The sequence below is a fragment of the Thermobia domestica genome, chromosome 6 (genome assembly GCF_964235325.1).
Source record: "Thermobia domestica chromosome 6, izTheDome1.hap1.1, whole genome shotgun sequence".
NCBI lineage: Eukaryota > Metazoa > Arthropoda > Insecta > Zygentoma > Lepismatidae > Thermobia > Thermobia domestica.
The window spans coordinates 46,947,208-46,960,518 of NC_137459.1; the positions used below are offsets into that span (position 1 = coordinate 46,947,208).

Consider the following 13,311-nt stretch of genomic DNA (forward strand, 5'->3'; position numbering starts at 1 on the left):
CCGTAAAGTAGCCCAGCAGAAGGGATAGGGGGCCTGATTCATTCACTGTGGCTCAACAAATACATGGAGATCCGGAAATTAAACACTGAAATGAAGGAATAGATTGAAGAGTAGGGATACCATGTACGCAACAACTGAGTAATAATGCACATTTCAAAGACAATAACTTTAAAACCATATGTTTGACGGACAATCTATTACATCATAAGGTTTTGCTGCTTCATAACGACAAGTTAAACATCTCACCCAATGATTAAGAATGTGTTTCTTATGAGGAAAAGCAAGCTGTATGTAAGAAGATAGAAAAACCTATACACTTGATTAGTGAAGAATAGAACCCCGGTCCAAGTTTTCTGTCAGTCCCAAGAGACGTGTTTCTGTGTTGTTTTACAACATTGTTCCGTTCACACTAGTATTTATGAAAATTGAAAAAATGTTAGAAAGTTATATTTTCACAATATGAGGAGGATCTTTAGACTTTTTACTATGTATTATACATAAAAGCAGAAAAAAATATATCAAAGCCTCGGGAGCTTCATTTTTTTTTATTATTTTTTTTTTTTATATAATTTTATTTAAAGTTTACTGTATGGTTTGACTTCAGTTAGCACACAACCTTAAAAAATAAGTTTGGTTCCACTGATTTTAACTGTAGCATGGGTACAATTATATGGGCGCATGAAAGGATGGTTCAAATTAGCAAAATATTGGCTACTTACCGATGAATCCTTCCTTGGAAAGCCTAAATATTTTTCAAACGTTTCGGAACTCCGTTTGAAAGCTGGTTCCGTCCTTAGTGACAAGGTGAAAAGGATAAAAACGGATAGGAGATGAAAGGTGTAAAACCAGGAATACCTACCATTTAATGAATAAATGTAACGTAAAGAGTAGATTCTAAACTGTGACGAGCAGAGCCAAGTTGAAAAGGAGTGAACTGAATGGAACATAGCGAGGTATCTGTTACGTCACTATTGCCAGACTCAAAATATGCATCAAAGGTAGTTAATCAAATTCTATCAATGTTGTCACTATCCAGATTCAAAGCAAGTTTGTATTTATGAATAAAGAATGATTCTTTAATCTCCCGTAGTTTTTTGGTTTTTGCTATTACATTAACCTGTTTTATGTGTATGTTGTTTTAAATGAAGCACCAATCCGGACATGCCCTCTTGTTGTACCTTTTTTGATTATCTAATATGTTCCTTAACTCGAGTGTTAATATTGCGTTTCGTTTGGCCTATATATGAGGAGTCACATTTGTATTGAAGGCGGTAAATGCCTGACTTATTTAGTGGATTGACAAAATAACTTTTAAATTCGGTGAGATGTTTTGGTAGACTTTTTGGGGATACTTGAAAGAAATATTTAGGCTTTCCAAGGGAGGATTCATTGGTAAGTAGCCCATTTTTTGTTAATGTAGCATGGGTAGTTTCATTCTAATTACGCAGCACTAATCAAAGGATTAATTAACTACGTAATTTCAAAAAAACAAAACAAGGATACTTATTTTCATTCTTATTTATTTATCTCCACTATGTAGTATTACCCTATTATACAAAAGAGTATAACTCTGACCTATAGTTTTGAGAACTCAGTATACAATTTGTATTCAAAGAAAATCTTACAAGATATACATCGACAAAGTTTGTTACACACTTTACTATTACGACTGTTTATGTCATTTGATAACATCCTTTGTAATTTAAAAATGGCAGTGAAAACATCTCGTCTTGTCTTCAAAACTAGTCTAAACTGCAACACAATTTAATGCAGACACATGTTTATAGTTTTGAAATAAGTATGAGCTTAAATTTATCAAGATTAAACCAAGACACACCCATTAAGATGATATGAATGTCCATGACTTATATGCAGTGCAAATCCTCGAATATACTTTCCAGTAATATTACAGAATTTTAGTATATGTATATTTAAGAAAAGAAAAAGAACAACAACCCTAAGTTGTATCCCTTTAGTTTCATATTTTAAATTCATACGTGAGCATCAAAACCATTGACATTCGACTACACAAAATGTATAAAAGAATCAGTACCACAATTATTTTTAATTTTTGAATGCTTTAACATAGTCAGTTTATTTCTAGAAAGATTCAGTGAGTTTACTACCATAAAATAAAAGTACTTTTGATTTTTGAAACAGTTCCTCAAAGACTAAAAGGCGTACAGGGCTCACAAGTAGTTCAATTTCCGGTGGAAGTATGTAGGTTCAGATGCTAATATATTTTTTTCTTTCTTTTTTTTTTAAATTATTATTCTAGACAACTTCTGGGTTAGAAAGGGATGTTAAATATGAAATAAATGTTTCCATCTGAATCACTCATCGTGCAAAATGGAACAGTAATTTATGGAAACAGATTATTTTTATAGGTTATTGCATTTATCATTTTGACCATAACAATTTTAACGTTATCCCAGATTCGAGCCAGGTCTCTTTTACCACTATTTTCGAACGCCATTTATACAAATTTATAAAAATACTTTGTGGGATAAGTTTTGTCACCTTTCCGCGACACACTGGTCGAGAACCACTGTCACAGATTTCAGTGACAGCAAATCAAATTCGCACCTATTCACAAGCTAGAAGTTACTGGTTATCTGCCAATTTGTTTACAAGACGACTTTTTAACACAACAGATTGTAGTTGCCATATGTAAAATCATACACAATGAAAAAAAAAAAATAATAAATTTCACTTACTTTACTAAACATTGTAATAAAATCCAATATATAATGACTATGATGTTCTTACTATGAACATTAAAAACGTACGGTACATATATATATATTTGGCTTACTTAAATGGACGGGACATAAAATCCTGTCTCACGCATAGTGTTTAAATGTGTTCCCTGGACATGAAAGAGAACTTAGTCACTCGGGTACAATATTTGTTTATTTTTCGCTCATAAGCATTTCACGTTTTAATAAAGAGAGCAAAATACAACTCGAATTGTTTAATAAAAGGCTGAGACATACAACAGAAAGATCAAATATGGAAATTACACATATGGAATCAAAAACACATATAAAGCTGTAACAAAATCAAAATTCCTTCATTAACTACAAACATAGATTATATAAATCAACTTCGAAGAATTATTTAAATAACACATGGCAATGCGAGTAAATACTAAATTTCAATGAACTTACTTTGTAAACAGTAGCTCGCTCTAATCGAATCATGAAATTTCACTTTCGTAATAAACACAAGAAATTTTTTAACTTGCTTACAAGGGAAGTTCGGGAGAAAGCATTCGCTTGCAGAGAAACTAAGCATGCCATTTGGAAGACCAATTCATGCTGATTACATGCTAATAAAATTCCTGTATGGTTGAGAACTTTTCGAGAGAAGGATGCCAGAAGTATAAAACCGAAGCATTCTCTCCCATGGCGAAGCCTGATAGTTTGAACTTGCTACTGCTTGATCACTGGGGTCCATTCACAGACAAATTGTCCATTGTAAGTTGAACGACGGATGGCAAAGACGTAATGGTTGGAAATATACCAAAGAACTGAACACGATTTGTACAACCATTTGATGTGTTTGGACCAATCAGAGATTATGGCAGGAGATTTGTACATAGTAAGAAACTTTTTCATCCGGACGTTCTGATGTACCAGTGAAATAATCAAATAAAGTTTGTGTCCATGCTAATGGATCAGTTCCAATCACCGCGATACATTGGATTGTTTCAGTTTGCGTTCCACAAGTCAGGTTACCGAACAAATTAAATACCTTTTGAATCACCTGTCGAATTTGGTTTTCGCGTTGGTCATGCGAACTGTTCCGTTCACGGATGCAACTCAATTGCACCTATAAAATGTTCATGGTGCAAGGAAATGTTCATGGTGCGTCATTTCTTCATAGAACAGAAGAACAACAGTGATCAATCTTCATCTCTAGCCTATGATTATTGTAAACGGTATAAGGACTAATTTTGACAAACCCATTAGTTACTGCAAACCCCCCCCCCCTCTTTTTTTCTTTGTTATTCCGATAATTTCAATTCCTATGTCAGTATTCGTTGCTAATAATGTACTTAACACGTTCAAATAGCATGCTTCCTTTCTCTGCAGGCGAGTGCTTTTCTCCAGAACTTCCTTTGTTAATGTAGTAAGCACGGTACAAAAGTGAAACAACACTTAAATGCGATAGTTCATCAACACACAGGTTACACCAGAAAAAAACTTATTTCAAAGAAAAATTTATATTATTCATGCCAACTTTGCTAAACAGCTCGTTTTGTGTGTAATCTAACAAATTTGCATCAGCTATTTACTTCATTCAATTCGTCAAATTACATACACAAAAAGGCCATTTTTTCCTTTCTTTTCCAAACTTTCTACTTTAGATTCAGCTTTGAAAAATCTCACATTTCTCTTGAAGAGAAGCGTTTGATAAGAAAAGTTTGACACATTTTAGGGATTCCTTATCCAAAACAGTTGTATTAACAATACTCAAAAAATAAAGAGATTATAATAATACTTTTTATTAACATTTTTTTCTTTCAAAAAGATGATTAAAAATTTTTAATTGAATTCAAAATTTTTAAAAAAATAAATAAATAATTCTTCTAGACAAAAATTTATTCATGACAATGACTTTGGTTTTCTCTGTTGAGATAAGAAAATAGTAACATACATAAATTTTAATATTTACAATGCGACTTTGACTGTTTTTAACAGGTTGTTTCAGTTTCATTTACGTCTCGTAAGGAACATAAAGTGAGATGTGAAGAATGTTCATAAATGTGTCTTCTACTAGCACAAGTTGTGACTGGTTTTAAAACAAAAATGAGGAACCTTTTTACATCAACCTTACATTTGCACAAAAGGAGAGATTTTTTGATCCCGGAATACCAATCAGTACATTTATGATAGAAGTAGCAAATAGTGGAAAGAAAACTCGAAATATGATACTTGGAAAACTTACAGGTTGAAAGAAAGAAATTCTACCAATAAATCTCAGTTATATTACTTATATCTTGAGTCATTTGACTTTCACTTTCTATGTAAATAGTGATTTTTTTTTTGGCAAGTTCTAAAATACACAACACCTATTTTTAAAAAAAATACAGAAATTGAGCGAAATTCAAACTCTCACACACACATATATATACATACATAAATACACAAACGCACGGTATTCGCAAGGGAATTTAGAAGTTTTATATTGACCTGCATATTATTATTTTTTTCATACACACTGTAGGTTACTTCAAATTTTCTGAAACCATTTCAATTCTTGGTGCCGTGTGCTATTCTCCAAAAGCTTTTTCTTTTCTTTTCTTTTTTAAGAGGAACTTATATTTAGTATTAAATAAAAATAATTATATATATATATACACATAAGACAATCTGTCCCCTTCTGTACATACTCATTTACAATTAGACACACACACACACACACACACGCGTATGTTCAGATATCTAATTAATTACCATTAACAGAAGCCTTAATACTGCAACCTTAAAATACCTTCAACTCTTTCCTGGTTTTAAGCAACAAGTCTAGTTTCCATTTTAAGTCCATATCCCCATTTAGACAAATGTCTCAAGGATAAATTTACTAAATTGTACAGTAATCATCAAAAGTGAATACCAGCCCTACATGTTCTCGTGAGTGAAATGTTAACTAAATGAGCCAACTTTAATAAAATTTTCTCTGACAAAGAAATGATGTAATTCTTTGGCTATTACTGAAGACAGTTTTTAAGTTACATCTAAATGCTTCATTCTGTGTATACTCTCGTATTCAACAGTCTCAAAATTAAAAAAAAAAAACTATTTGTGGCTCTACTTTAGCAATAAATTCAGAAAGACAAAAGGAAGCTTTATTTTAAGCAAATCAGTAAAATTAGGATTATGGGAATTAAACAAAGATAATTAATATTTAATTTCCAATCACTGAGTTTATCGACGAGAAGAAAGGGGAGGGGGTATGTTAACTGACAACAGTGCTGAGGACGGTATTAAACGACTGCTCCTTGCTCTTACTTTCGACCGCTCGCAACACGGCTGATGTACATATCTAAGATAAATTTCCTATTCAGATTATACAGTTTTCTTTTTTACACTTACCCCTTCCCCCCTGTTTCAATTCAAATTTTGAAACTACACAATAAAAGATTATAGAAACCTGTGGTGTTAAAATCAACTCTTTGAGGTTACCACTTAACTGTGTTATTGTACCCGTATCGGAAATATCTAGTCACCGACAGTGAGAAATTGAATTCTGGTACGAGCAAAGCTTTACGCGGTATATTTGACATTTACACCAATGTAATGTACAACGTATTATATTTTCTGTAATCCTTCACGAATATACTGTTGTAAGCATATGAGTTTTCTCATGAGTAGGAGTGCTACCATCGTATGTACAATATGTTCTTAGTACAAATAAAAACAAGAATGGTTGCACTGCTATTCATGAAAATGCTGTCAAAAAACTCATAAGGTTACAAAGTTATTTTTGTGAAGGATTACAGGAAATATATGATGATGTACATTACTTGATATAAATGTCAAATATATCACGAGTAGCTTTGCTTATAGAAAAAAAAATCACACTGCCAGTTACTAGATATTTCTGATATGGGTACAAGGGTATTGAAATAACATCGTTGTTATTCAAGTGCACATGCTTGTAATCAACTATAGAAGTATCTGTGTAATTATCATTCAAGTCTTTAATAAGAATATACAATAAAATAGTGGATTTATCATCAGGAGTGTACAGCAACATACAAGTGAGGGAACAACACCGAAGAACACAGTAACTCATTATATGAACTTCTGTAATTCCAGCATGGCCGTGTATATCTGGTAATTACAATATTTTTACAATGGATTTCGAGCTGCTATTCAAACGTCATGTGCTGAAAATACTTTGTTCCATCTGGGAGAGCCATGAATAGACTTGAATACAAAAATTATTACAATTTTGAGAGGCACAGTAAAAAAAAAAAGAAAGCAAATATTTTTAGTTCTCAATTAATTTAGTCATTCATAATATGTTTTCATGTTTACGCAATTATATATCACATAGAAAATAAATGTTTATATATATATATATATATCTTAATTGATGGTTATTTTCTTCCCTTTTATTTAATTTTCTATACACTAGAAGCATTTTCAGAGGTATTAGCTCTTAAAGATAGATCGAGTTGTAATTACTTCCTTGATTTGTTTACCTTCTGTGCATTTAATGAATTCAACTTTTCACTGAATATTGAAAACAGTGAACACTGAAAAGCGGCATGTAATTACAACTTGATCTATCTTCAAGAGCTGTCTCATGATGGTTCCAGTATATAGGAAATGAAATAAAAGGGGAGAAACACTCTGAACATACGGTACGTACAAGCATTTATTTCTATATGAGAGTCATTCATAAGTCATAAATAATATATATGACTGGTGTATACTTTTGATAAAGACTGTACAATGAGCCATTGTTTTCTCAAATGTAAAAGACACAACAGAAGAAAAGAAAAAGGTTTTTGTTGCATGAATTTTGAAAAAGTTGAATGTACTATGTACATCTTGCTTGTAGAATATGCCAAAATAATTATATTCCTCTCTTCAAGTGTAAAGACGTATTTGAAACGTGAAAATCTGTTATATAATTGCGAAAATTATCTCTATTTTCTCTTACCATGTAAAAGATCTGTCAAAACCAACGATTTCAGGAAAAAAAATCACAACAAAAACAACTTAGTAAAGGCAAGTTAAAAAAATAGTAACAGGCGCATTTTAAAGCTTATCTATCTACTGTTGTATAGAACATGTAAAGGAAATAAAAGTAATATTCTTTTATTTTGAAGTATTATAACAAATTTAAATTTGACCAGTCGATTTGTAAAAAATAACGGCAGGAAAAAAACATCGCATTGTTCTCATTCTGAACGAGCTGTTACACATTAAATCATGCAAATAATTTGAATCGGTCACACATTTTTTTCTTTAAAAAAAGTAACAATTTACTTCACCAATCGGTGAATAGTATCGAAATAAAATTCTTGCAATATATAGTATAAAGTCATCGAATATATATATATATCAAATGTACTAATTCACCAACACAAATCTCGAACATACACGCACAACTTTCATAGAACGAAAGGAAATACGCCCCAATATTCGTAGAACATCATGTAAACATGAAATATATCACATGCATCAGCTAAATGTGTATTATATATATATATATATTTTATATATATACGTAGGGAAGTGGAAGTCCTTTGGAGAACACATTTTAAATTACGAGGTACGACCATCACAGTTGGAGCCAATTTTGGTCCTTACATGGAACATGAAACGAAAGTTCAACACGAGTTGTCTTCAATCACCGTGGGTGAACAAATACAATTTCTTGCAAATGGAGGCCAACTTGCCTCAAAGGAGTATCTTCTGACATTGAGGATAAATTTATTTTGGGAAAATTTGTTATTAATTCATAATCCTCAGTTGAGAAACCTAGGGATACAGCGAATGTCACTAGATCCTGCAAATGATTAAAATAAAGCATATTATATATATTCTACACTATACTTATAAATAAATATGTTTCCAATCTTTTTTCCCCTATATTACACAAATTTACAACTTTTCCCTATAATTTATTCTTGTGCTCCCCTGCACTCTTACCGACTCATCGTATTACCAGTTCTACCTTACTTCACTAAACCACCAAACTTAATCTATTTTCAGTTTGATAACACTAGTGAGACTGCATTCCAACATGGCGATCACCTGGATTCTCCACAGCTAATATGTGTTCTTTCTTTCCTATTCTTCTCTTCAAGTAATGAGACATTCCAGCTAAAGTGCTTAACAGCGTACATCTTTGGTGTATGTGTGTGTGTGATTATGTTTTCATTATATTCTGGTTAAATAATTCATTTTTCAATCCCACTTTGGGATTGCGTTGTTCCAAACAGATGGATGGATGATTTGATTTGATTTTGAGTTGTGTCCCGTTCAGAGGCGAGGCTATATGAGACGTGGATCTATAGTTGAACGTGGGATCCGAACCACATGAACTCCCGACAGGAATCGAACCTGGGTCTCCCACGCTAAAGGCGCGTACGCTAACCGCTTAGCCATGAGGGAACTCCGGATGGATAGATGAATTGAATCGATGATGTTGCTATATTATTATTATTGTGATTGGGCATTATTTTATGTATGGCAAGTGATTTTGTTACTGGTATTAAATGCAGTGTGTCCAGTGAGAACTGCAGATACTTTAGGAGGTGATAGGGCAGTCTGCGCAAAAGAAGAATATGGTAATAGATACTGAAACTGAAATACCTAGTACAAAGACACAATCTGTATTTAATAAGGTGTTGGAGCGCCTTTGGCGGCCACGCAGTACCAACCAACACGACTAGGGAAGAATTGACAGAGGTCCTGCACGTTTAGAGATATTTTCAGCCATTCCTCTTGAAACGCAGTGACAAATTCAGTGTGCACGTGGTGGAGGGAAAAGTTACCTCACTCGTTTCACTAACAAATCCCCATACAGGCTCAAGAATGTTGAGATCTGGTGATTGAGCAGGCCATGACAAATGTTCAATCTCACTGTCATGCTCATCGAACTACTCTGTGACAAGTTTAACAGTGTGAATGGGGCACTTATTATCCTGGAACAGTGCACCACCATTCGGGAAGAGTGTAAATGGTCCTCCAGAAGGTAATATAGTCCTTGGCAGTGACGCGACTTTCTAGAACAATTAGGAGGCTCGAAGTCTGCCAGGATATTGCACCCCACACGGATCTGCCTCCATGTCTGACTGTAAGTACCAAGCAATCGGGGTTGTATGGATCAGAGGGGCTTCTCCAGACGAATACTCTCCATGTTGTTTGGAAAGCAATTTTGCTGGACTCATCCGAGAATGACACGTTTTAGGTCATACAACGTCCAGGTTTTATGCTTCTGGAACCACTGAACCCGCTTTGCTGTATTTGTGCTACTGATGAACGGCTTCTGTATCGCAATGCAAGCATTGACAGACTGTTTTCGTGCACACAGGTTTTGTGAGGTATGTATTCACTTGTGCAGTGATTGTCGATGTGGTGGCTTTTTATTTTCGTGCAACAATCCTAGTCAACGTCTTGACGTCCCTTTCAGACAACTTCCGTTTTTCCCTGTAGTTGCTCCTTGTGGATGTGGTTCGTCCTTCCTGTTGATATGAACACATCACCTGGTTACTCCATCTCGTGAGACGTTACAAAGTGTTGCAGTTTTGGACACAGATACACCTGCTAGACGCGCCCCTACAATGTGCCCTCGGATATGTTCCACATTATACCGCTCTACACACACGATTTGACGTTCACTGACGAAACTCTTCTACTGGAGTGACGACCAAGCATCCTCATACGTGATTCATTGCCCAGAAGTACGATATAAACTACCAGATGGCTCTGGTGAGCCCCGCAAACATCCTATGCTCTTTGCGCAACTGTTTTAGTTTCAATGTTCACTACCTGTATATCAGTATATAATCTATTTCTCTTGTTTCCGAAATAGGAAAGAGGGTGAAGGGGCCCACCCTTCGAGCACCCAAAACCTCCTCAGTTGCAATTAAGAAATTATAGCACACCCTGTAGTTGATGTATCGACGAAAATAATACCTCGTTTGAAGCATTACGCAGTAGGCTTTCCGATGATGTACAATTATACCAGTAATACCGAAAAGAGAGAAGTAACAAAGAGAAATTTTAATGATTTTCATTCAAAATTCCACTGTTTTAGCAGGGTCCCCTGCTACTGAGTGACAATACTGTCAGTACGCAAACAGAAATATATTAGGTGCATATTACATTGCATGTCCAAATTGTGAAAGATGTAAGTGAGCCTCTGGAATATTAGTCTACTACTATTCCAAAAACTCTACCACTGTACTATGATAGGTGCTCCGAGTTATATTCTGTGGTGAACTTGAATTTCCATTTTTAATTCTATATTTTTACTATCATCTGCTGTTAACAAATGCACTTAGTACTCCTGTGCTTTGTATTCTGCATGTATTTTAACGTCGATGTTTTATGTGTACTGGTGTTGAACATGTAATTTACATGACACTGTTATTGTCGGTTAATTGCTGACACAAATGAACAGGTTCCTTTGGGAAATGAACAGTCCATAATACACTGTTTTTAAAAGCAAGAGTGTCGTTAGGATTTTTTTTCTTCGGTACTACTGCAAAACTCAAGGACCATCTTTCACATCATCTTCGGTATATAGTGTAGTATCCACCCAATGGTTTTCTGTTTGTCTAGTAATAGATCATGGTAAAACAAGGGAATTTTGAAGGGAAAATTTTTAAATTTCTTATGTTACTTCCCTCCCTTCAGCATCACTGGGATCGGAACACCATCTGAAATACTACTGTATAACTTTTCGAATAAGGTATTATTTTCGTCGATACAGCAACTACAGGGTGTACAATAACTTCTTAATTGCAACTCAGCAAGTTACGGGCGCTCAAAGGATACACCTCCCCTATTTCGAAAACCAAGGGGAACACAGATCATTTACTCATATATACTACTAGCAGGATACCTGTTCTTCGCACGGGGAAAATACATTTCATTCCGGCCAAGTCCAAAGAAGTTAATTAGGCAAACAGCGGAGAAGAGGAAATGAAAATGTCCACAGTTCACGAAATTCTTCACTGTCTACTGCGCTTGCACGCATATACCGTACAAATTGTGCAGGAAATCGAAATCAAGGCTGATATCGTCCAAAGCGTGAAACATTGCAATTGCTACGTTGGATCGCGCTAGTGATGTTAGTATTACCGAAGACACAACCATAAGTGATCCAAACGATTGCGTGGAATCAAAATCACTCATTTCTGTCGTAGTTAATTCTTTGGTACACATGTCATTGTAAAGTCGCTTTACTTCATCAGCAGCAGGACCACGCAAGCATTTTTAATACCAAGTTTATTTGTTCCTAACCAAGTTTCTGGTCTAAGACTAAGTTTGGAGAAGATGCTGCACCGCGTGATCTGTATTTCAATGGTGACAAATTTTCTTGCAGACATATTAAAATATGTAAACACTACTTACGAAAAAAGTTTAATATTAAGTTCAGTTAATTCCTCCAACCATAAACCTGTCCGAGTTACAAAACTGATATCAATATCTTACTATCACAAGGTCTTCTAAAGTCGATACTTCAAACCTGATCATGACACACACTAAAAGAACTATCAGTGGATCTGACTGAAAATTTGATAAGGTTGGATGCCAGGTGTAACAGTTTGGAAGAAAGCTAATTTAGCTCCTAGCAAAGGATCTCGATAGTTCTAAAACTGTTACACGATATGTACCGATTGTAACTTGAAACTGAATCAACGTACTTCTTCAAGATAATAAAATCGCTGTGTTCGATCAAGTACTTTTACGTTTTCTACCCATCAAATCGAGCAAAACTTTTGAGGGAATATACGATTTAGTAACTGCCACAATCTGTCCTTCGAGATGGAACATTTTTGGATAAGTTCTAAATATTCTAGCACTTACGAACAATACTACATTCCAGTCACAACTTGGAAGTTGTTTCGAAGGCGTTGTTAACAACGTGAAGGCAGCAGATACAAATTTGAATTAATTTCTTGCCATTTGGGTCATTTGCTTGACAATTTTTTTTTCATTTATTAAAGAATTTCCAATTAACTCTTGGTTTGTCCATGGATATCCGAATGCTTTTTTTATTTTACTTTTTTATATTTTTTATTTATGCTTCTTGTACAGTCTTCAAAGGCAGCGAGCAGATCCTAGGTATCTGGTGACCATTTTATTTTTATTGGTGTCCAAAAATTGAATTAAAATATCTATCTGTTCCTTTTCAGATACTTTACCATTCTACCTGAATACGTGGATAATTTACAAATGATTTAGATTGGTCTTGGCACTCGAACCTGAAAGTGGCAAGCCTTTGAAAGTACGAAATAGTCGGCCCTGAAAACTGAATAATGATGGGGAGGCCAGTAGATGTTAGGAATAGTGTGACTAGCGCGCCGTATGAACATTTGAACGCATTCGATTTCATAATTGCTGACACTGGAACGAAAATAAACCAGTGTATAGGTACCGTGCTATATCAGCATTGTATGATGTTGATTTGGACGGGTTCTTTACGCAGTTGGTGATTGGTGATGAATCTCGGTTTCATTATTACGAGCCGAAAGCAAGGCAATGTAACCACAAGAACAATTCTGTAGCAAAGAAGTTCCGGTCGACTTGATCCTGCAGAAAGCAAATGGCA

At 34.5% G+C, this 13,311-nt stretch overlaps 1 protein-coding gene across 1 annotated transcript in view; it reads right to left on the minus strand.

Moving 5' to 3' along the window:
• Positions 1 to 1,502: 1,502 nt before the first annotated feature.
• Positions 1,503 to 13,311, minus strand: part of LOC145687975 (UBX domain-containing protein 7) — a 57,110-nt gene continuing 45,301 nt past the window's right edge. Inside the window, exon 10 of the mRNA XM_081761596.1 lies at positions 1,503 to 8,532. Coding sequence (XP_081617722.1) covers positions 8,374 to 8,532 — 159 coding nt within the window. The 3' untranslated portion in view covers positions 1,503 to 8,373. The remainder of the gene's footprint in view (positions 8,533 to 13,311) is intronic.